Here is a 25,500-nt window from a genome sequence, read left to right on the forward strand (position 1 = left end):
ATGTGTAATTTATACGATTCGTTGCATCTTCGCAACCTTTAGTGGTGTAAACATTTGATAACATTTCATAATTGAAATTATTTGATCTAGAGGAATTCAGAGTTAGAACTATCCAAGGTCTACCGCATCGGGTTGAAAAGATAGGGATTTTAAATTAGAGTTTGTGGCAAAGACTCAACTCCTTTATAAGATGATTTAATAACTCACAAAATCAACGGTCAATATTTGAGAATAATTAAGTTAGTAGTTTAAATTTGAGCTGATGTATATAAGTCAGTTTAAATTAAGTTTTGAGCTGATGTAAATATGTCAGGTGGTCGGAATAGTGCTGGAGTGACCCCAGTTTTTCTGTGTTGTTTCTTTTGCATATGATATAATGATTGCGGGTTGAGACCGTGAGAATAATTCTGCATACACAAACCATGCATATTCATATTCAGTCGGAGAACAGATACAACCCTAGTGACTTATCCTATACAAGTCTAGGACTGAGAATGATTAACAGAGAACAATCAGAATTTAATCTGAAATAATCAAAAATAAATTTCAATTATTAGAAAACATCATTAAAGGTGAAAATAATATAGAGTAATTAAAATTATTCTTAATTAAGACATGCACTGTTGATTTTAACAATAATAATGTTACGCTTACTAGGATTTTTAACATGAGTTCAATTTAACCGTGCAATTAGGGATTTTAGCGATGGATTTTAATTAAGCCTTAAATTAAATTTAAAAGGATGAATTAACAACACTTTAAATGTAGTTGTAACTTTATATTACGTTAACAAGCATTTTTAAAGTATCTTTCATTTAGACCCGGGATGGATAATTTAATGGTTCTTCTCCTTCTCTCTATTCTCCCTCTATCCGGAGCAGATTCATCCTCAGCTGGATTCATGTCAGATTTCTTTCAGAGGTTTCCAACCCTGTCTGGGTTCAAAACTTCTCAGGGAGGTTCCTACGACGGGTTCATTAATACCTTGGAGTACATGCATAAGAAGAGAGCGATCCCAAGTATTGAGCCAGTAGAGAACACTCTCCAGGTTGAAGAAAATCAGAATAAGGATGAGCTCAACGAGAAGAAATCTAAGAATGAAAAAATCTCAATAAAATCTCGAGTTTTACTCCCTCAAATAGTTACTCCAACATCGGACCTTTATCCAGTGTATTTTGAGCAGGACAGGGTTCAGTTGAGAAGAACTCCGGAGCGCATCAATGAGCAGGAAACCAATGAGCAGGAGAAGGAAAATGAGCAGGAAACCAAAGAGCAGGAGAAGGAAAATGGCTCAGATAAACATCTGCTAAGTTATCAATACAGAAGAATCCCTCCACCCCATGTTGAGGAATCTCCCGAAATAAGAACTATCCCAGATAACGAAAATTTTGAATTAATATCTCCAAGTTCTCCAGGTTCTCCAGTCCCTGCTGTTCTATCCACCTTCAGAACAGTCACTATGACAACAATATCTCCACTCTATACAAACGTCCTTTTAGTTTCTCAATCCCCATCCATACCACTGAGCACTAGCCGTCCCTTTTATTCTTCGATCAGTCCAACCTTAGAGAGATATCTCACGTTGAATTTAGACAAAGTAGATGTTTCGAAAACTTCGAAGGCTTTTAACTTTTGGGATTGGACTTCGCAAAAGTCTTTCTTTCCGGAAGATTCAGAGGTTGAATTTGATATTTCTCCATATCACTGGAAAACCTTAGATTTTTTCAAACTCTCTCCAGAAAGTCAGCTGAGTAAACCTGATACAAAACAAATTAAAAACTTTAAACCTGAACCACAGAATTATTTTGAAAATTTATCCGAACCTCTTTATTATAACAATCCACAGTTGAGAAAGAAAAGTGTGAAAAAAGGTATAATTATCAATGAGAAAGGTTCTAGTGGTGAGGTTCTGAAGTATAAGTATACTCTTCTACCCACAGCGCCAACAACATCGATGACAACCACTTCAACAACAACAACCACAACAACAACAACAACAACTACTACTACTACTACTACTACTACTACAACGACAACCACATTTACCACCACCACAACCTCTACAACTAAAACAACCACTAAGCCAATTACTGAAGCCATAAGAAAAACATTACTGTCACGAAAACCGATAAAATTTTACGAAAAAAGGATTAGAAACTCCATCCAAATAAAAAAAGAGTCAGGAGAACCTAATAACAGTTACAGAGAAGAAAACGTGAAAACCCATGAGTTTTCTAGAAGGAGTGGAACCCCAGTACAGCCCGACTTGGAGATGGGTAACACCAACCTGTTAGAACCGGCCAAGTTCTCCGGGAAGCAGAGTGGAGAACCAGTTCAGTTTCCAAGGAGTGGAAAACATTTTAAGAATAGAGAGACACAAGTTCAACCCCGGAGCAGGATACGGAAGAAAGATGTGGACTGGTCAGATGCACTTCCTTTAAACCCTGAGAACGAAGTATCTGAATGGGAGGGAAAGTCTGGTTTACTAGACAGGATTGAAGAGGATGATGACTCCGAGAAGGATGACACTACACTCTTTAATCCAATGGAAATTACAAACCCATTTGGACAGACACCATATGACTTTGAAGATTTCATGCCCATTCCAAAAATTATACCTTTCGGTTTATTCAAAAATAACTTCTTTGGGTTTCCATCAATTACAGAAGGTGTTGGGATGGATACGATTCTTCAAAAAGAAAAAGAATTTAAGAATCCAGGAGGACCGAGGATCAAGAACTATTCAGAGGAACGCACCGGTTTTAACAAGGATAAACTAGTAATCAGAACTACTCAAACTCCTAGCTATAACCGAGAGGAGTTTGTTTATCAATCAATTGATGATCCGACCGAGTCTGAGATCCATGATGCTCCAGGTATCCAGAATTATAATCCTCCTCCCCCACCTCGAGAATTTGATTCCTCTTTGTCTTTTTTAAGTAAATCAAGTTTGTATTTAAATAAATTTAAACAAGATTATTGGAAAGGTTCGTCTAGCTTCGGTTCTAGGCCGGCTAATAGATTTAAACCTTCTTCAATCAGATATCCACCTATTCTCCGAAGTTCTGTAAAACTAAGTTCTAGTCCTGAGTTCTCCATACCATCAAGTTCACCTAAACCTGGAACTAACCGAACTGAACTGTCTACCCAGGTTGAGATACCACCTAGATATCTACCAGAGAACAAGATTATAAAAGCAACATTTTTCGAGGACATGGAGAATGGAATTTCTTCTGAAGAAGAAACAAAAAGTACTAACCCTGCTCTTCCTCCCACCACATCTCATCCCCAGCTGATCCGTCCTAACCCTGGCAGACCCCCTACCTCTTCTCCCATCAATTTGATTCGTCCGAACCCTGTAAGAAGCCCCACCACATCTTCTACCAAGATCAACCATCTTGAACCCCCCAGATATAAACCTCGTGAGAATCCCCGGAAACCTAAGGTTTTTATTATCTTTAATTTTTAAAATTCAGAATTTGAATTATTAAATAAATATCTAAAAACATATTTATTTCAGGTTAAAGTAAAACCAAAGAAAATCAAAGGAAAACCAAGATTTTCCCCAAATATATTCCGCCCCACAGCTCCGAAGAAAACTCAACTTGTGAAAAGTGTAAAGATACCAAGACCTGTCAAATCTCCCAAGGTATCTCTGAAACGATTTGATGAGGATGGAGCCTACTATGATATTGTTGATATTAATGAAAGTGATAAGAACCACAGAGAAGAGATGCCAGTAAATGTTACTCCAGGAGTAATACAAACGAAGGATGAACCTCCTAAAGAGGAGACAATCAAAGAAAGATTAATCAATCTTATACACCAATCTATTCTACGACCCTGGGACTCAATTCTAGGTGATACTAAGAGTGACCAGGTTCAACAATTAGAAGAAGGTTTGAAAGAGCAACCTACCTCTAAACCAAATCCGTCCCGGCTACAACCTTATCCAAACCCGTTTTATCTAAACCTAGAAAAATCAGAAAATAATCCCAACCAGCTGCACAGAGAGAGTAAAAGTTTCCAGGATATTGATTCAAGTCAACCCATCTTAATTACTTCTAAACCTGAGATCCAGCGTATTCCCCCGAGATCGTTTATTAAGAATTCTAAATCTGCTCCGGAGGACAAGGTTCCTCCGTCCAGTCAGGATAAATATCTTTCCTTCATATCCAAATACGAGTCTCATCAGAAATCTCATAAAAACCAAGAGCAATCGTGATAATAAAATAAACTTTTATAATGTGCAATCATGTAAATACTTATGCTTAAATATATATAAATAGATTTCAAATATTTATGATTAATTGAAAATTTATTCATTTAGGATTTAACTAGAAAAAGAGAAGATCAAAGAATTATAATTTCAATGGCTTTTTACCAGAATAAAATCATTTACTTTTTTAAAAAAACGCACTTAGAGAAACAAAAACAGTTTGAATTCTTACAGAAATAAAAACGGTATATTGTGAATTTTATAGAAAAAAGATTATGTGTTTTATAACCAAATAAAGACTTTGAAATATTGCCAAGAACAGTTTAAGATAAAAGCAAAACAAAAGTAACATTTTTTAAGAAAAGAAAACTCCCTTTGAATCTTTGAATTTGTTCCATGGTTCCGGAATCCTGTTTTGGAATTTGGTCTGTGATTCCTGTTTTAGATTTGGTTCGTCGTGGTTCCTGTTTTAGATTTGGTTCGTCGTGGTTCCTGTTTTAGATTTGGTTCGTTGTGGTTCCTGTTTTAGATTTGGTTCGTTATGGTTCCTATTTTAAGATTTGGTTCTCGTGGTTCCTGTTTTAGATTTGGTTCTTGGTTCCTATTTTAGATTTGGTTCTTGGTTCCTATTTTAAATTTGAATCGTTGAACAAAAATAACTGGCTCCTAAGCTCCCACCCCCCCTCCCCCCATCAAGAAGTAAATACCAAAAAACTCTGCTTAATCAGCACCGAGTTTGTTTTCATTTCTCCCACAAACAGCATTACACTTTTTACTTAAAGGGAGTGTTCGCGAAAAATGAAAGGGGGTATAGGCTTAATGCGATAAAAAAAGCGCTTTTGATCGCTTACTTCTATTTGTTGCCTCTATGAGGAGAAAATTGTTAAAAACTACTAATACCGAAGAACGTAGTATCCATACTCAGAAAGATGCAACATTCAACTCGGATCGTGAACAAATCAATTTAATTCCAAACAAATCATTCAGATATTACAAACAGTAGTCATCGATTATTTTTCGACGCATTCGTAAATAGTTGATATTTGATAATATTTTGTATTTTTCATGATCTGAGAGTTACTTTTGAAAACATTAATTCCTGTTTCGAGGATTTTTGATAATGAAGACGACATTTTCATATTTTCCAGGAATGTTCGAAAATCCAGCGCCAGCGAAAATTATTTTTTAAAAAAACACTACGTTCTTCGGTACTAGTCGTTTTTAACAATTTTCTCCTCATAGACGCAACAGATAGAAGTAAGATTAGTAGCAATCAAAAGCGCTTTTTTATCGCATTAAGCCTATACCCCCTTTCATTTTTCGCGAACACTCCCTTTAAAGGGACTGTAAGCGTAGTTTCAATGGACCTTCCTTGCATAGATGGGAATAAACGATTTACAACAGTAAACTTGAAACCTTTAACTGATAAGTAATATGAAATATATTGTCGTTTTTCTAGCTTGACACGCGATTAATTCTTATAATTCCTATAAGATCTCCTGCAGGAAAAAAGCGCAAGTCACTTTTGTAGAGAAACCACAGTTGAAAATTATAAAATTATAAAATTAATAAGACAACGTTTTCAAGGGTCCCGCCGCGTGAATTAGAATTGCCATCTTTGCATAGAGGATCACTTGAAATTACGCATACAGTCCCTTAAAAAAAAAAGATACCTGGGGTTCGTGATGTATCTTTCTTGCATGCTATGATCTACAATGCACACTTATCGGTCCGACCTTGCAAGTAGTTGACGGTATAAAAACTACAAATCAAATTATATGTAAATACTTGTTTACTTGTGTTATGACATAATTCTCTAGATATAATAGATTTTCCACATACAATGGAGAAATATAATGTACATTTTCCCATTATTCTTGATTCATTATTTTATCTCCATTATTAAGGGAAAACGGAGGAAGAGCTTTGGAGAAATCAATGCTGTATATTGATGATTATAGTAATACTAAAAATTAATTGTATTTTTGTGAACTATGGAAACAGAGCTGAAAACTTTAAAATGGGATATGCTAAATCCCGATCGGTTAATTAATCTGGAGATAAATATGAAGAGGAAAACAAGCATTATTTAATCTGAAGATTAAAAAAGAGAGGATTAAGCATTAATCCCGATATCCACCATTCAAAAGTTCCCAGCTCAGATCAAATAAAGTAAATTTCATTTGAAGTTGCGTACCCATAATTTTGCAAAAAAAATGATCTTTTGTTTATAATTGGATTGAAGTGGAAAGGGTTTCTATTAGGGGGATACATTTTACTGAGAGAAATTAAAATACCTTAGCAACTAGTTTTCCATATTAACTAAGATTTAAATTAAGTAATTGTTTCTAACTTTTGTTAATTCGCCGAAAATTTAGTTAGATCTACATCTGTCCTTATTCGTCACAAATGTAAACAACCCCATTCTTCTCATCTTCAGTTTATTACCCCCTTTGGGTTGCTGTCTTTATATTCTATTCACATTGATTTAAACACTTCCCTCCTCCTTTTTTCAACTCACATTGAGTAAAACACAATACTCCCTCCTTAGTTATATTCACATTGAGTAAAAAACTATCCCCCCCTCTTTAGTTCTTCTTAAATTGAGTAAAACACTGCCCACCCTCCTTAATTCTACTTACATTGAGTAAAACACTGCCCCCCCACCCTCCTTAATTCTACTTACATTGAGTAAAACAATAATCAATTCCAATTATAGAAACAATTCTTTGATTATTTATGTTACATTAAGCTTGAACAGTTGTTAATTTAGACTTAATTTGCCTTGTATTGTGTCGGTGCACATTTAATCAACACTATTATAAGATGAATTTTGTGTTGGAGCGGGGGGGGGGGAATATGGGGTTCATTTTTATTTCTTGATTATATTTTCTCCATTATTTAAAAAAACAAATTCTAAAAATACATTAATATTCATAATTTTTGAAACTCGATCTTTTTTTTAATGTTTTTTTTTACAATTTCCTTGAATTAAAAATCCCTGAAAAATAAAAAAATTCAAAAATGTTTATATGAAAAAAGCCATAAGATTAATTCCTTGCATTAAGATAAAGCTACAATGAAGTATGCACCTAACTTTTCCTTGAAAAATATGAAAGTCTGTAGAAAAATATGTTGAGGGGTATGAGTGACTTATGAAAACTGATGGGGTTTTATTAGAAAAATAAAGGGTCTATGTAAAAAAGGGGTTCATATCCTTCCTTGCCTTGTATCTTGCTGAAAATCATCCCAACTGCTCTGTGTGCAGTGTAAACATGGAGAAACAATTACACCATATGTTGATCCAGATAGGTCTCTGGTTTAGAAACAGACTATTCATGGTTAAGGTTAATTGGAGAACTCTAGGTCGCCAATCTATCCAGTAGATGTTATACAGTGGGACCCATAAATCTGTGGATTAAGAAAACGATATTTAAGCAATGTGTATTTAATGTTGTAAGTAAATAGTTTTACCAGAACCATTGGGCTAATTAATATCATAACCTGAGTCCAACAGTCGTATTACCACAGTTTATCAGTTCCCCAATAATAAGCTTACAAATCTAGTTTACAACATTGATTTCATTCAGTTTGGAATTTAGTTTTTATTCTTATAGACCGTTTTAACGTTTTATTCTTATAGACCGTTTTAACGTTTTATTCTTATAGACCGTTTTAACGTTTTTGAACACAAACAAACAGACAGTCCTGAGACAAACATAGATATGGATACAAGAAAAAATGTAAGACCCCCCCCTGGGCAAATTCCTGTGTACGCCCCTGGACATGCAATCATGGCAAATATTCTGTCCTATCGTTTTCTTGTCCAATCTAATGTTTTCTCTGGTTTTATCTAAAGTTCATGGTTTTTGTATATTGTTTGGCATAATTTCCCTTTAAGTTGTTTTTCAAACTTTGAATATTTGAATTGTCAAGGTTCTATTTGGTTCTGCAGGAGGAGCTGGAAAACAATAAACACTTAATCCAGTTAAAAAATATAAAAAATATAAACAAATGTTATTTATTTTATTTAAACCTTTAAAAAAAAGAACTGAGGCCGAATTTAAAGAATTTGAGCGGCGGCATAAATTTAAACCGCGGCTCAAATATGGTTGCTTCCACTTAAAATTGTATTAAGTTTTTCAAGATTTAAGCCGACTCTCAATTGAAACCGATTTTTGGGTGATTTGAGACGCGGCTTAAATTCATTAAATTCGGGCACTGGTTACATAACATTATAAAACAATCATATTCATAAAAGAGTGTTGTTTGTCTCAAAATTTAAAAGAATGTCCGAGATTGTGAACGAAAAAAATAGTTTCTGGAGAACCATAAACCATAAACCTAAAAAGGAAATCATTACGAACCCGAACTCTAATTCTTTGCAACCTGATGGTATATAAACCGTTTGTATTTTAAACTTTGACAATTTTGAAATTTCGAGGGTCTTTATATAGGTTACAAAGATATAAGGATTAAAGTAAGTATTAAGTTCCCTTTCCTCTCAACTATAGATTATAAACCTAACTTAGTGTTGGGGGATATGTAAACTTTACTATTTCATGTTTTCATCTGAATTATAGTCTGGGTCGTATTTGACTATGTGTTGTCAAAAATAAAAAATGATCAAGTATAGAGGATAAACTATATTTTTGTTGTGAATCGAAGGATGCCGTTTTCATTTTTTCCAAGTCCAAAATATTTATATACAAAAAATTACAACTTAAGTGGGAAATGATAAAAAATATATTTGTGTAGATTTATCTTTTTTATTGGAAACAGTCCCTTTACATTAACATGAACAAGAACACGTGCGAAGATGCTTTCGATGGAATGTTGTCTTCATTTAGCAAACATTTAATCTTATTTTATTACCTTTTTAACCAAATCTATTTCTTCTAATTTCTTCTATTTGAATATTTGCTTGTTAATCTATATATATGTATGTATCTATATACACGCCGCGTGTCTCTGCTCTATTAAAGAAACAACCTGGAGCTAACCCTGTATTAGATATACACCATGTCAACACAGCTTGTAATCATATCTTTGTTTAAAGTTTATAATTTAATTGTTTATATTGTTAGGTAGATAATAGATTACGTACAGATGGTAGAAATAATCACCGCTTTTAAATTATTTGTGAAAATATATGAATATTATAGAATCGGAAAAAGAGATTTAAACAGAGGACAGTGGGGTATAAAAATATAATTGGGTAGAGATTGAAATAAAAATTAGAGTCGTGATAGATTTAGGATAGAGTTGGGTGAGAATGAAAATACGAATAGAAAGGGATTGGGTGGGAATCAATTAAGGATAAGGTTGGGTGTGAATTGCATAGGATAGGGTCGGGTGAAAATACTTTCAAAATAGGGTTTGAAATATTTAAAGGGTTGAGATACAGGATAGAGGTGGAATAGATACAGGAGAGAGGTGGAATAGATACAGGTTTGAGGATAAAGATGGAATAGATACAGGATAGAGGTGGAATAGATACTAGATAGAGCCTATAGAGGTGGAACAGATACAGGATAGAGGTGGGACAGATACAGGATAGAGGTGGAACAGATACAGGATAGAGGTGGGACAGAAATGAATAGAGGTGGAATAGATACAGGACAGAGGTGGAATAGATATGGAATAGGATGGGAATGGATACAGGGTTGTTAGAACAGGTAGATACAGGAAAAGGTTGGAATAGATACAGGATAGGAGTTGAATAGACACATGATAGGGTTGGGATAGATAAAGGAAAGGGTAGGAATAGATACATGATAGGGTTGGGAAAGATACAGGATAGAGTTGGGATAGATACAGAATAGGATTAGGATAGGTCCAGGATAGGGTTGGGATACATACAGGATAGGGTTGGGATAGATACAGGATAGGGTTGGGATAGATACAGGATAGGGTTGGGATAGATACAGGATAGGGTTGGGATAGATACAGGATATGGTTGGGATAGATAGAGGATGGGGTGGGGATAGATACAGGATAGGGTTGGGATACATACAAGATAGGGTTGGGAAAGATACAGGATAGGGTTGGGATAGATATAGGATAGGTTTGGGATAGATACATGATATGGTTGGGATAGTTACAGGATGGGGTTAGGATTGATACAAGATGGGGTTGGGATAGATACAAGATATAGTTGGGATAGATACAGGATAGGGTTGGGATAGATACAGGATATGGTTGGGATAGATATAGGATAGGGTTGGGATAGATACAGGATGGGGTTAGGATTGATACAGGATGGGGTTGGGATAGATACAGGATAGGGTTTGGATAGATACAGGATATGGTTGGGATAGATATAGGATAGGGTTGGGATAGATACAGGATAGTGTTAGGATTGATACAGGATAGGGTTGGGATAAATACAGGATTCGGTTGGGATAAATAACTTATTTGGGAGGGGATAAATACAGCATACAGAACAGGTGTAGACACAGAACGGGGTTGAACTGGGAGAGATACAGGATAGTATAAGGATTAGATACAGAACGGAGTTAGATACATGATAAAGGCTGTTAGAGCACGGGGATGGAATCATATAATGAGATTAGATACAGAACTTGGTCGGTAAAAAAAAGTTACAAGGATATACATGTAATTACAGGTGAGGGTTGCTTTAAACAATATTGGGTTGGTGGAATAGATGCGGAACCATTAATTTCTTTCTCCCGTGTAAATTTTTGTTACTTTTGTAAATTTGAATGAAGACAATGACAAAAACCAGATCTGAATGGATGAGAAAGGGTTTGCTCCACTTACAAAAAAAGAGAGAGAATGAATATTGGGACGGATTTAGGTGGATACTCTGGATGCGAGGAGTTGAGCTCAACCTGACAGATCTCCTGTCAGAAAAGTTGAGGGGAGAAGGAACAGAAGTAGAGAATTAAACTTTAATACTAAACCTGAAATTTCAAACTACAAGGAAGAAAGAAGAAGTTTTAGAATGTCTGTCAGAATAATAACATGCTTTGAACTTTAAAAATTTATCTTTTTCAGTTATTCAAAGAGATTTTAAACGAAATTTGTAACATTTATTTTACATTCAGCGATCTACAGCCCACAGCACCCTTTAAACCATATAACAGGTTCCGCTTGATGGGACACTTCCGCCAGTGTTTGCGTATGGGACACTACCACCAGAGTCTTTGGATGGGACGCTGCCGCCAGTGTCTCTGGATGGGATACCTATCGCCAGTGTTTCTGGATGGGATACCTATCGCCAGTGTTTCTGGATGGGACACTACCGCCAGTGTCTCTGGATGGGACACTATCCCCAGTGTTACTTGATGGGACACTTCCACCAGTTTCTCTGGATGGGACACTGTTGCCGGCGTTTCTGGATGGGATACAATCGCCAGTGTCTCTGGATGTAAACTGCCGCCAGTGTCTCTGCTATGGGACACTTCCGCCAGTGTTTCTGTATGGGACACTACCGCCAATGTTTCTGGATGGGATAATACCTCCAGTGTCTCTGGATGGGACCCTACCGCCTGTGTTTCTGGATGGAACAGTGCCGCAAGTGTTCCTGTATGGGACCATATCGCCAGTTCCTCTGTATGGGACACTTCCGCCAGTATTTGCGTATGGGACACTATCGCCAGTGTTTCTGGATGGGACGCTGCCGCCAGTGTCTCTGGATGGGATACTGCCGCCAATGTCTCTGGATGGGAAACTACCCTCAGTGTCTCTGGACGAGACACTGCCGCCAGTGTTTCTGGATGGGACACTACCGCAGAGTATATATGGATGGGACACTACCTCCAACGTCTCTGGATGGGAAACTACCCTCAGTGTCTCTTGATGGGAGACTACGGCCAGAGTGTATTTGAAATAAAACCAACTGCGTCTTTTACTTGTATTAAAATCTATGACATTCATCTAAATTCAACAAACATTATTTGATTAGAAACAATAGAATTTCATAATTATAATTTTCATCACACATTTCCAAATGAAATAAGATTCATAATTTTGGGCTTTCTTTCAACACAAAAATCTAAAAGTTTGGACAGTCTTCCAAATAATCAAATTTTGGGGATTGTTATTGAAAAGGACTCAACAAACTCTGATTTTGAAATCCCTTAATCTTTGCAACTTGGTGATGTGAACCTTCGATATTTATCTAACAAAAGGTCTACGACATAAGGTATCAAAGATAAAGGGTTAAGAAAATTGGAATTGGTTGCTAGTTTCCTGTTCCAATTTATGCTTGAAATTGAAAAAAAATATTAGAACTAAATCTTGAAAAAAGGATTGAAACTTCAATTTTATTGGGGGAGAAGGATCAAATCAAGGTGATTTACCAAGAGTAAAAGAATAAAAATATTCCATTATTAAAAACGAATCAGAAAAAAGAACAATAACGAGATTTGTGAGATTTTATAGCGCGCAAGCATTCTATTTATAAATAAAAACAAAACATACAACAATAACTTCATAGATTTCAAATAAATAATTGGCTTTTCACATTTCAGATATTGATTAAACATATACTGTGGTATCATCATTAAGTTTGCAGTTTAAGGTTTGTACAGTCAAAACAAATCAGTTCCAAATAAAATGTCGTCTTTTAAATTTCCAAAAGACAATTTTTAAATATTAACTAGGAGATCTTTATTTTAAACAGAACTGACATTCATTCCGAATGATGACAGAATTTAACTGTATTGTGTGTACTGTGTGTTTATGAGTACATCATTAAGTACAACGCGTTGGTTAGAACTCATTGTGCATGTGTTCTAAAGAGTCCATAGCTAGTTAAAAACTTGACAAATAAATCTAATGGTGAATAATTTCACAAAGATCATATTTGCTGTACTGACAGCTATTAAAGATTTAATTAATTTCTATGTACTGTACTTGTTCACAACATTTAGCACACTGGGAGATGCTGTGTACATCAATCATCATAGAAATACTACATAAAGAACACTCATCATGCAGTACACTTTGCAGTAAACAACTTTGCAACTTTCGTAAGTTTAGACATAACACAATGCGACGAAAAAAAGTAAGTACAGACGGTTAAGAACTTTAGTTAAACTTAAAATTAAAGTTTAAACCTTAATAGAATTATTAATTCATTAAAAATTTTGTTCAATTCCATTTTCATTACAGAATGGTAATGTGCGGCACTTTATGTGCTTTTAAAGTAGTTTGAGACTTGAAATTTGTGCCTCTTCTTACATTTTTTTAACAGCAGAAATTTTATTTGATAAGGGAAGGGACATTTAATAAAAGTGCGCAATCCAGATGCACACTGCACAGCTATGAAATTATTGGATTTAGTTCATATTGTATTAAAACAGACACGTTAAATTACAAAAAAAAATTTGTACAGTGTATATGAGATCAGTGCGCTATGTGCTTCTTTATAGCACAATATTTGCCTAACTTAATTTGAGATTAAAAATGAGCAAGTTATCAAAAATTCAAGTCTACAGTCACTCTTTGTAGAATCTGAATGGATAAATTTGTTTAGCACTCTTGAGTATCAGTTCTATTATGAGATCGTCCCATTAATCTCAGACTGTTTGTGTGTACCTAAATATTCATAAAAAAAGACGATGAAGGAGAATTTCATCACCGCGGCATTATGACGTTCAGATGCGCATTCAATGCTTATATTCAGGCATGAAGTAACCAGCTCGTATCAATTCTTCAACGTCAGGATTGTTCTGTCCGCTAGAAAAGTACTTTCTTTGCTCTTTGTCCCTACTAAAACTGCGCTCACTATGGGTTGTGTAAGAATCTTGCTCCGATCTGAAAAGAAAGACAATGTAAAAAACACACAGCTTTGTTAGTACTATAAATCTAAAATATCAATACTATGTGAATTATGAAAGCAGAACCATTTTGAATTAATGTTTATTGTTTTACAATTAAATATTAAAAATGTAAACCTGGCGGAACCATGGTAGGATGATCCTGACTCACTGACAGGACTGGTCGGAGAAACCATCCTACTTGTCTGTCTCCGGTATTGGTTACCCGAACTCTCCAGGTTTCCATCGAATGAGAACTCTGGAGTGCTGGGAATATTCAATCCGTCTTCAGAGGCCGAGCGAAGAAGTTTATTGCGCAGATAGTCTTCACTAAAATATTAATCAGGCATGATTTATGATTGAAAATACTCGTTCAGAAATAATTTAGTAGTATACTGTACTAATGGATTTATTATGAAAAACACTTTTAAGGTTAAGTATCTTAGCTTTTTCTATTTCGAGGCAAGAGCTTGGTATTGGCTTTGTTATAAGATCAGTATTGAATTAAGTAGAGACTAAACTACGTGTTATAGTTTTATAAACAGTCGACTCAGCTTCAAAAAAAAATGAACCTACATTCTACCAAAAAATATCTAAAATTTCATAATAATGGATTTTCAAATTTTCGAAAGGTACAGTGAAACCCTTCATAACGAATACATCGGAAGAATTTATCAAATGTCGTCTTGACAATTTTTCAATGAGTTTTATCCTATCTTACGTAAATTTCAGTATTTGCGAAAATAAATAAATAGCGATGAATATGCGGGAACACTTTTAAAGAGTTCCATATTTTCATTTAATTTAAAAACAAAATATCTGCAAAATTCCATTATCAGAAAGTGGAGAATACGACATTTGATGAATTCTTTCGATGAACTCGTTATTAAGGGTTTCACTGTAGAAAATTGTAAGTATTTATTCACCTGTCACTATTATCCTGAGTTGGTTTTACTCCAGGTTCACTCAAACCCAGGTTGTCTTGATACAGAGGGGTACCAGGAGAATTGAGTGGAGATCTCCTACTACCTCGCCTGCTGCCACGCCCCCCGCTGCCTGAGACTAGTGAGAGGGCGGGGCTCCTGCCCCCCGCCCCACTACTGGAAGTGAGGGGATGGTAGCGGCCGGGTTGAGGTGCCCCGTATTGAGGATCCCCTTGACCCTGCGCGTGATTCACTCCGCTGAAAATGAAGTTTATTACTCAACTGATAAGTATCATTTTAGGTTTTTGACATATTTTCCAATTTTTGTATTGATTTCCTTTTAAAAGAATTGAGTCTTTGTCATAAACTCTGATTTTCAAATCCATATATCTTAGCAACCTAATGTCGTAGACCTCACATATCTTAAACTATGAATCATGTTGAATCAAACACAAAACTATGTTTACACCATCAAGCTGCAAAGATATAGAGGATTAGAAAATTGAGTTTGTGGCTCAATTACTCAATTACTTTTCACTTACATACAAAAATCAGAATGGTTAATTTGCTTTGAGTTTGTGTTTTCACCGAATTCAGGAGAATAAAAAATAGTGAATGTAATCTTTGATTGTTTAGCCGATATCAATTTTTATTTATGAACTTGGTTCACAAAATTGACATTTATACCTAAAGTATTAAAGACATTATATATTAAAGACGTAAGTAAGCTTTTATATCTATCCGCTGTTTTTATAGAGGAGTAGGGAAGGGAGGGGGGGGGGGGAGATATTCTCAGAAATAATATCTCATAATGTCACAGAAATAGTTTTCAATCCATTAGGAAAACATTCTAGTCGGAAAATTTAGTGAAAACCCATCACATTAAGAGAAGATCCATTATGGGGATTTAATAAAAATCGACGATGCTTCCAGATAAAGAAATACAATCAGATAAAGACGGGAAGGAGGCAATCAGGAATTTTAATCTTTCAAAAGTAAATTTACATTGCATACACACGAACAAAATACCTAACATTTTATTTAAGTTTTTTAATATCAAAGGAAAAAAATAATTGTAAGAAAACAGTCATTAGTTTTTGGATTTATAGCTCCTAATCCTAGGGGAGGGTAAATTCTTTTCATTAAACCTAGTTTTCTCATGGATTGTACCCATTTTTTTTAACCCCCCCCCCCCTTAACTACAGCGCGGCGTAACAACACTTAACTAACCTTAAATAACTACCAATGTTCATGGGTTAAATAACAAGGAACAGAAACATTGACGTAGAAAAATATAAAAACTTATATAAAACAAAAAGTATTTGTTTCAAAGATCCAATTTAGGATATTTGTTTGTTTGAAGGGATTGGAGAAAATCCTTTGTAAAGTCCAGGTTTGAGACAGAAGAATAGATAATCCTACATTTACCAGATGAAAGACAATAGTTTAATTTAAAGAAAACGCTGACCTATTTGCTTGCCAGCGGATAGAACATTAATTACAAAAATCCTTTCTAACTATTCGTCTGAAATATCTTCATCGGGTTTTTATTCCCTTCTAGTCATCCTTAACCATACCTTTTCTAAATTTAAGTTTTTATTTTAATATTTATTGTTTGTTCTTAAACGTTTCCTTCTTTTGAATTGATACAATATCAATACATTTTATCAGTAATTTTCGTATTAAATTTTGTAACATTGGATTTCTTTTAAACCCCAAACAGAGAGGGGAGGGAGGGCAGGTCTAATCTAAAATATTTGACAAAATAATTAATATCAAATATGAAAATTCTTACTTTTGGGGCACTCAACTTCTTGTAAATACTCTCTATAGAGTCGGTATCAGAACCCTCTTCGTAAAGCCTAGGATCCCGGGGGTAAAACCAATTCCTATAACATAAGGTAATTTGTACCCTGACCATAGTTACAGTTTTACACAACTAGCTCTGCCCATAGTTACAGTTTTACACAACTATCCCTGCCCATAGTAACAGTTTTACACGACTATCCCTGTCCATAGTTACAGTTTTACACAACTATCCCTGCCCATAGTTACAGTTTTACACAACTATCCCTGCCCATAGTTACAGTTTTACACAACTATCCCTGCCCGTAGTTACAGTTTTACACAACTATCCCTTCCCATAGTTACAGTTTTACACAACTATCCCTATATCTTTTTGCCATGATCAGATTTATATTTATCAGTGGAATTAGTGTAGTGCCTGTATCCACTATAGTTATCAAGATCTGTGTTAATTTACTGTACTCAAGAATTTTAGAAGTGCACTTATTGCTTCTAGTTGTAAATACATGGTAAATAACTAGTGTATAAAAGGAGAGGAAGTTAAGTAGGTCTTCTCTGATTCCAAGATTCATTTTGCAGATTTCATAATCCCCTTTCGGGGATTTCATTTCCTCTACAGTACATCATTATTTTTCACTTTTTCCTAAAGTGCCATCAATTGCTCCATTTTAAAACAGCGCCTTAAAATCCCCTGGAAACTAAAGATTTCACTGATCCCCATAGCCCCTCCGCCCCTAAATATGCCTCTAATTTTAACTTCTTTATTCAAACATAAAGCTGATTTAACTTTTTACGTTTTTTTGGTCAAAATTAAACCTTTATTCTAAATTCTATAGCTGAACTCTCCTCCAACAATTTTTATTTCAAAACCATTCTTATTGATGATATTAACTTGTCCAAACCGGAGCTTTATGTAACTTAAAACTATCTTTCGAACTTAAATTTAACCCTTTACTCCTTTTAGCCTGAGTTTACAACTTTTAAAGACTACCAATAAACCTTGAATTAAATCTGAATATTATAAGCATAGAAAGTGTGGATATGCACCCCCCCCCCTTTTGAAGTAAGGATCATTGCATGAATTATGAATGAATGAACTGTCTGAGAGAGAGTATTATGAATTGATCGGATGTAAACAAAAAACAAGATAATCTCGAGAACCTGAACATTAAAAAGAGGGGAAAACATCATTCAATCTGGAAATTAAATTTGAAAAATATGATTTTCAGATTTCAAAATTTTTATTCTTTTTTGAGGAGAAGGGGCGAGAGAAAAATAAGAACCTATTGTGTGAATATATTGAGTAAACCTGAACCTATTGTGTGTATATATTGATTAAACCTAAACCTATTGTGTAATTATATTCAGTAAGCTTGAACCTATTGTGTGAATATATTGAGTAAACCTGAACCTATTGTTTGTATGTATTGGGTAAACCTGAACCTATTGTGTGCATATTTTGAGTAAACCTAAACCTATTGTGTGAATATATTGAGAAAACTTGAACCTTTTGTATGTATATTTTGAGTAAACCTGAACCTATTCTGTGTATATATTAAGTAAACCTGTATTAGGTGTATATATTGATGATTCCCTGTCTGAATGCCGAGGATGTACAGAGAATGATAGAACTAAACTAATCTTCATTCTCAACCTCTAATTTGAACCTAATCTGAACAATCAGGAGAACAGGGGGAATCCTAGTAGATAGACTTATATACATATACTTATATACTTATATATACGTATATACAACAATATTTATATACATATACTTATATATACGTATATACAACAATATTTATATACATATACTTATATACACTGCAATATGTGTAGAGCATAAATATTTACATACAGAGTGAGCCAAATCTCATTGATAACTTCATTACTCAAAAAAATAATTAGGCAAGGAAAAAAACACATTGAATATGATCATTCGCTATTCTAAAGATAGATAGGGGCCACAAAACAAGTCATAAAATGGATGATTTGTTAATAAAAGATATGATATTGATTCAATATTTCTAAATCGAAAAGTGTAGAATTGTCTTTACCATGCTAGAATCAAAATTTTGCAAACTTTGAAATATGCATGTGTGTAATGTATTTATTATTGTTCTTTGAAATATGCATGTGTGTAATGTATTTATTATTGTTCTTTCCTATAATTGATATGCATACAGCAACAATATCCAGAAAGATATTTAAACACTGACAAAGTAAAATCTAAAAATGATCAATTACATGGTAATTCAAAGGATCATGATAAAAGAAGTATAAACATTAAAAATTATCAATTACATGTTAATTTGAAGGATCATTCATTAAAGAAGGATAAACATTAAAGATGATCAATTACATGTTAATTTAAAGGATCATGAAAAAAACAAGGATCAACATTAAAGATGACTAATCACATGATAATTTGAAGGATCGTAATTGAAGTAGGATAAACATTAAAGATGACAAACTAAATGGTAATCTTAAGGATCATGATAAAAGAAGGATCAACATTAAAGATGATTAATTACATGGTAATTTTTAAGGATCATGACAAAAGAAGGCTCAATAATAATAGTGATTAATTACATGACAAACTGGGGGATCTTAATACAAGTCCAAAAATAACAAAAATCATATAAATAACTAATTAGTTCATGACAAAACAATTTTACTAAAAAAACAATAATGTTCCTTGGACAGCTAGAATTAGGACAATTGCCAATAAACCAAGAAATGATTAATTATCATGACATTTTTTACTATTTGACGTTCATGAATTCATAAAACACATTTAAAATAAAGAATTTAGAATTCTAAATTAAACAACAAAACAATCATGTTTATTTTTTTAAAGGTTCCCGTTAATATTTTCCTAGTTTGATGGAAAAATGTGTAAAACCTAAAATTACGAAGAGTTTGATTGTGACCAATTGGAAATGAGGTGAGAATCCCAATCTTTTTAGAAGTAAGGTGAACCCTTTCCACTTGTTTTTACATGAGTATATAGAGTTAAATGTTATCATTAATCAAACAGTTGGAACCTAATTATAAACGTCATGAAGTAAAAGAGGTAAGGGGAGGAGTAGAAGAAAGGGAGGGGGGGGGTATTTAATTGCCAACAAACATATAAATGATTTATCAAGTCTCTATGTAATACTAGGCTTTTATTTAAAATTTTTATTGTGGATCTATCTGTGAGTATTTTCTCTGTGTACAATATGAAATAATAAATAATAAAAAGTTCGGACCAACTGACAGACAGACAAGCAAAGAACATATATAGATTTATGTTATAGACGAAATGAAATATAGAGGATTAACTAATCTCTCATTAGTCAAATCCTAACTTTATTCTAAGAAGATATAGCTCAATTTCCCCGCATGTAAGAAAGAGTTCAACGATTAACTCATTCATGTCATTCAAAAGTTCAAAGTTCTGAGCTGAAAACTTTAGAATTGTGAATATCGAAATCAATGCTCGATCATCTCTTTTTGTTAATCTCAAGATTAAATTGATCTTAAATATATATTCACTAAAATGTACATAACTCAACTAATTGAGTGGAGTTTGAAGAAACCAGAACAGCCAATCATAGAAGCCGGGATATTTGAAATTTTACGCGCCATTTAATGAGTGAACTCTCATTGGTCGGAAACTGGCAGGAAGAGAAAAAGAGAGAAAAGAAGCGGATGAAGCATGGAAAATTAGAAGTGTTCACATTGGATATTCAGATTAGGCAATCGGGATAAAAGGTATCCAATTCTAAAGTTCCAAGCTTTGGTCACATGAACAGATGTAAAAACGAAGAAATTAGCCAAATATTTAAATGGTTATTAATGTTCCTGTTTTTTCGGGAACTCTTTTGTATTGCTTTTATAGTATTTTATTTTGAACTTTTAGATTCAATAAATAATTTTCATCCTTTTTGCTCCCTTTTCTTTGTTAGTATTTCTTGCCTTACAAAGGACAAGATATTTCTTATTTCTATAGCATATACAAGCTCTTCTTAATTTGTCCTTGATTTTTTCTAAAATTAATATAAACTTAGTTTTCAATTTTAGATCACATTAAACTTATTCATTCCATTAATTAATTACTTCGACATTAATAAACATATTTCTGTATAACATTTTTTTATTTATAATTTCGTGATCAATCAATTTTCAATTAGTCCTGGTTTATCAACGCTAACCACATTTTATATATTTTTCATAGAAATCTTTTTTTAGATTAAGTGACGTCGAAAAGGAGAATATGAATAAATTTGACATTTGTACATTCTCAAGAATTAACAAATAATTCAGAACTCAAGACAGAAAATTCATTTTTTAATTTATACTTATTAAACATTAGATAAACTGGGTTTTAACTTTACATTAAAAATTACAAAAAATAATTATCGAAATTTTTTTTTTCAAGATTTTTTTATTCTTAAAAAAAGTAGAGTGGAACAGAAAAAGAACTCTATAGAGAAGAGTGGAGTTGAACTGAAAATAACTCTATAGAGAAGAGTCGAGTTGAACTGAAAAGAACTCTATAGAGAAGAGTGGAGTTGAACTGAAAATAACTCTATAGAGAAGAGTCGAGTTGAACTGAAAAGAACTCTATAGAGAAGAGTGGAGTTGAACTGAAAATAACTCTATAGAGAAGAGTGGAGTTGAACTGAAAGAACTCTATAGAGAAGAGTGGAGTTGAACTGAAAATAACTGTATATAGAAGAATGGAGTTGAACTGAAAAGAACGCTATTGAGAAGAGTGGAGTTGAACTGAAAGAACTCTAACGAGAAGAGTGGAGTTGAACTGAAAAAAAAACTCTATAGAGAAGAGTGGAGTTGAACTGAAAAGAACTCGTTAGAGAAGAGTGGAGTTGAACTGAAAATAGCTCTATAGAAAAATGGATTGAACTGAAAAGAACTCTATAGAGAAGAGTGGAGTTCAAATGAAAGAACTCTATAGAGAAGAGTGGAGTTAAACTGAAGATAACTCTAAAGAAGAGTGGAGTTGAACTGAAAAGAACTCTATAAAGAAGAGTGGAGTTAAACTGAAATAACTCTATAGAGAAGAGTGAAGTTGAACTGAAAAAAACTCTATAAAGAAGAGTGGAGTAGAATCTGAAAAGAACTTTATAGAGAAGAGTGGAGTTGAACTGAAAAGAAATCCATATACAAGAGTGAAGTTGAAATATGAAGAATCTTAGAATTGTAAAGATGAGTCCAGTTGTATTGTGGAGACTAGTGGACTTGGACTGAAAAGAACTCGTGGAGAAGAGAATTAATCTTCTCTAGGTTTACATATCTCCTACTATTCATCAAACTCGGAGAAAAAAACTGTCATCCGACAAATTTTCAACATTTTTCATATTCGGAATCTTGAAGGTGTGGAGATAAAATATATCTTTTTATATCTCCATCTTTAAGTGTTTGTTATTACAAAACTAGTTTTCTTTATAAAACCTGTCAAACTACAGTGCAATCTGTAATCTCGAAATCAGTGATTTATTGGTATCTATAGGGTAATCTAAAATCTGCGTGGCTATAAAATGGCTATAAATTTTCCTGCTTCACCCCCCCCCCCCCGTCCATCCCTCATGATTTTATTCTTTCCCGGAAAATCAAAGGAAAACAGATTTATCTATTTAAAAATGTCGCCCCACTCCCCAGAGCGTTTTTATAACAAATGTAAACCTCGTCAAACAAAATGGATTGACCAAACTTTCAAGAGTTAAGTTTATGACGTCTTAGTTTAAAACCTCGACTGTTGAGTAACTATTATTAATAGAAGTATAATATATGCTGTTCTTCATAACTATAATATTGGACAGGAATATGGAGACTTAAATGAAACGGATAAAACGGGGAAAATATAAATATTTAAGAAAGAAATATGGGAATGGGAATGCTAATGATAAAAATATGAATTTGGTGGAGGTAATAAGAAGATGAGAAAGTTGGTTTGGGATATCGAATTATAAAGCTAGAAGCAATGTTAAGAAAATGGGAAATATTTATCTTACAAATTATGGGAATGGGAATTGTCAGGATATAATTATATAAAAATATTAAAAAAAACTATGATAAAATGTAAATGAGAATATTATGGAACAAAGTACTGCAGAATGTAAATATGTAATATAGGAATGTGAAGAATAGAAATATGGGAACGGGATCGAATGCAAGAATTCAAAATGGAAATATTCCGGATTGGAATGTTTTCCCAGATTTACAATATTCAACCCTACCTGAAATGTCTATCGTTGTCAGCCTCAGATATTCTCGTATCTTCCGAACCAACGGGGCTAAAATGCCGGTTGGAACTTTGTTCTAATTGCCTAAAAAAATGAACATTTAAAATTGTTTTTAAAAAGACAAAGGAAGATAACGGGGAGTGGAAAGCTATCTTAATGTATGAAAAAGTTTTTCAAAAAAGATATCTACAGTGGGACCCATAAAAGGATATCTACAGTGGGACCCATAAAAGGATATCTACAGTGGGACCCATAAAAGGATATCTACAGTGGAACCCATAAAAGGATATCCACAGTGGGACCCATAAAAGGATATCTACAGTGGGACCCAAAAAAGGTTATCTACAATGGGACCTATGAAAGTGGAATAGGAAGAAATCCTTTATGTATTTCATGTTGTTATAAAGCAAGATGAATTAACAGTAGCTTTATGATCAACTCAGTACGTAAGATTAGGTCCACAGTTTATGGGTCCCACTGTACCTAATAAGATCTTCTAGATTTCGTATCCGGATTGGTCCCATCTCATCCTGCTCAGGTGGTGGGGCAGGTTCATGCTTCCTCTCCTGTCCTCCTCTATACCCTCCATCTGATCTAGATTCAGAGAGATGTCTCTTCAATTCTTCTGTTAGCACCGGGGTTTCGTCCAAACTGGTTCCGTAAGGTCGGCTTCCTCCAGCTCGCGAGGATGCCGCGTCTCGCAGCGCCTGAAATTTAGTTATTTTGTAAAAAAAATTAGAATTGTAAAAAAAAACTAAAAATGCTCACCTCAAGAATATCTTCGTGATATCCGTTCAGAGATTTTAAGGTTCTTTCAACCTCAGACATGTCACGGCGAGAATCTTGCCGATCCAAGGAAGCGTGGCTTGCCATTTCCTGGCGAGAGAGACTGGCGTGACCGGCCAAATCTTGGCGGGATAAACTGGAATGACCTGCTAGATCTTGGCGGGAAAGACTGGAGTGACCCACAAGGTCTTGGCGGGATCTCGATAATGTTGAATGACCTGTCAGATCTTGTCTAGACATGGAGGAGTGTCCGGCAAGGTCTGATCGGGAGAGGGAGGATACGTGAGTTGCGAGCTCCTGTCGGGATAGTGATGGATGATTGGATAGCTCCTGCCTATCCAAGGATGAATGTCCAGGTAGATTTATGAGATTATTCTGTGATGATGTGCTCATTCTATCCTCCCATCTATCTTTATCCATGGAGCAGTATGGACCAGGTTTCTTCAGAATTCCTTTCTCTGAAAGTAAAGGTTGGATGCTATCCAGGTTTAACTTCATAATTTTATTAGTTCTGACAACCTATTTATATAAAGTTTAGTGAAGAGAATACTTGGCAAAATCTCTCTATTCAATCCTGTTGGAGTTTAAATCAAATTACGAAACTTTTGAAATATTAAATTAAAGGATGGATGATGGATGAAGGATTACTTAACTCTCACCTGATTGATATGAAGAGTCAGACATGAGGTTTTGTCCTGAGCCTAGGATTTGGTTTGATCCTACGGATACTGGAAGCTGTTGGTTTGATCCCAACCCACCATGATTCCCCATCCTCTTCATACCATGCTCCCTAAAATTATAAACCTAAAATTTGGAATATAGTTCTTGTTTTCCTCCAACCAAACCTGAAGAGCATGCATCAATAGTGTAAAGAAAATTGCAAAAATGGGTTCTGACCAACCCAACAGTACAAGAAGTGAGGACTAATAGGTATTTGAACCTACGCAGATTGGACAAGTACAGAATATGCGTCATGGATGTCATGTTATTGTGTACATATGTACGCAATTCGTACTGCAAAGATAACCAGCGTTTTTGAGGTTGTTTCTTCACAACGTCATACTCATACTTCTCGTCCGTTGTAGCGTTTGTTTATCTTTGCAGTACAAATTGTTTCCATATGTACACAATAACATGAAATGCCATGACGCCTATTCTGTACTTGTCCAATCTACGTATGTTCAGATATCTAAGGTAAGGACAGTGAGAACACATGCGTGAAACCAAGGAGAAAATAGGTGATTGTGCAAAGATTTAACGTTTCCAGATAACTCTAATCCTCTCCTGTACCAATCTAATCCCCTGAGATAAAAAATTCCGATACTAAACTTAGATTTTTCCACTTAACGGATTATCTCTGAGAAACATTGCTTTTTTCTTAAACTGGTACATTCAAGAGTAGATACATACTTATAAACATATAAATGCCCTAAGGATGGTTTAATAAACCGAAAATTTGACGGAAAGAGTTTTGTTTTTAGCTGGAGCTCATAGTGTTGGATTTAGAAGAATTGTATAAACATATATTTTATAATATTTAAATTTCAAACTATGAAAACACCTGACTTAAGGAATACGCGAATTTGATTAGAGGCAGGATAGGTTAGGGGCTAGGCCGTAAGAAAAAGAAGGATTAGGACTGGTCCTGTATTCAGTAAAGTGATGCAGGATAGGTTAGGGGCTAGGGCGTGAGAAAAGGAGGATTAGGACTGGTCTTGTATTCAGTA

The 25,500-nt window shown here is 34.3% G+C and overlaps 2 protein-coding genes across 2 annotated transcripts in view; one reads left to right on the plus strand and one right to left on the minus strand.

Annotated features, from left to right (window-relative positions):
- The first annotated feature begins 187 nt into the window (after positions 1–187).
- On the plus strand, positions 188–4,264 carry LOC111709804 (uncharacterized protein DDB_G0284459). Its single transcript, XM_023483715.1, has 3 exons — positions 188–572; positions 820–3,445; positions 3,521–4,264. Exons 2-3 carry the CDS (start codon positions 827–829, stop codon positions 4,223–4,225), a joined length of 3,324 nt encoding a protein of 1,107 aa, XP_023339483.1. The 5' UTR covers positions 188–572; positions 820–826; the 3' UTR covers positions 4,226–4,264.
- A 7,820-nt stretch (positions 4,265–12,084) lies between these two features.
- LOC111709792 (uncharacterized) overlaps positions 12,085–25,500 on the minus strand; it is an 85,400-nt gene continuing 71,984 nt past the window's right edge. The window contains exons 43-49 of the mRNA XM_023483698.1: positions 24,433–24,563; positions 23,756–24,231; positions 23,471–23,694; positions 22,982–23,071; positions 14,934–15,188; positions 14,146–14,337; positions 12,085–14,005 (exon numbers count right to left, since the gene is read on the minus strand). Coding sequence (XP_023339466.1) covers positions 13,858–14,005; positions 14,146–14,337; positions 14,934–15,188; positions 22,982–23,071; positions 23,471–23,694; positions 23,756–24,231; positions 24,433–24,563 — 1,516 coding nt within the window. The 3' untranslated portion in view covers positions 12,085–13,857. The remainder of the gene's footprint in view (positions 14,006–14,145; positions 14,338–14,933; positions 15,189–22,981; positions 23,072–23,470; positions 23,695–23,755; positions 24,232–24,432; positions 24,564–25,500) is intronic.

This window comes from Eurytemora carolleeae, unplaced genomic scaffold, assembly GCF_000591075.1.
Source record: "Eurytemora carolleeae unplaced genomic scaffold, Eaff_2.0 scaffold174, whole genome shotgun sequence".
In the NCBI taxonomy this organism is placed as follows: Eukaryota; Metazoa; Arthropoda; class Copepoda; order Calanoida; family Temoridae; genus Eurytemora; species Eurytemora carolleeae.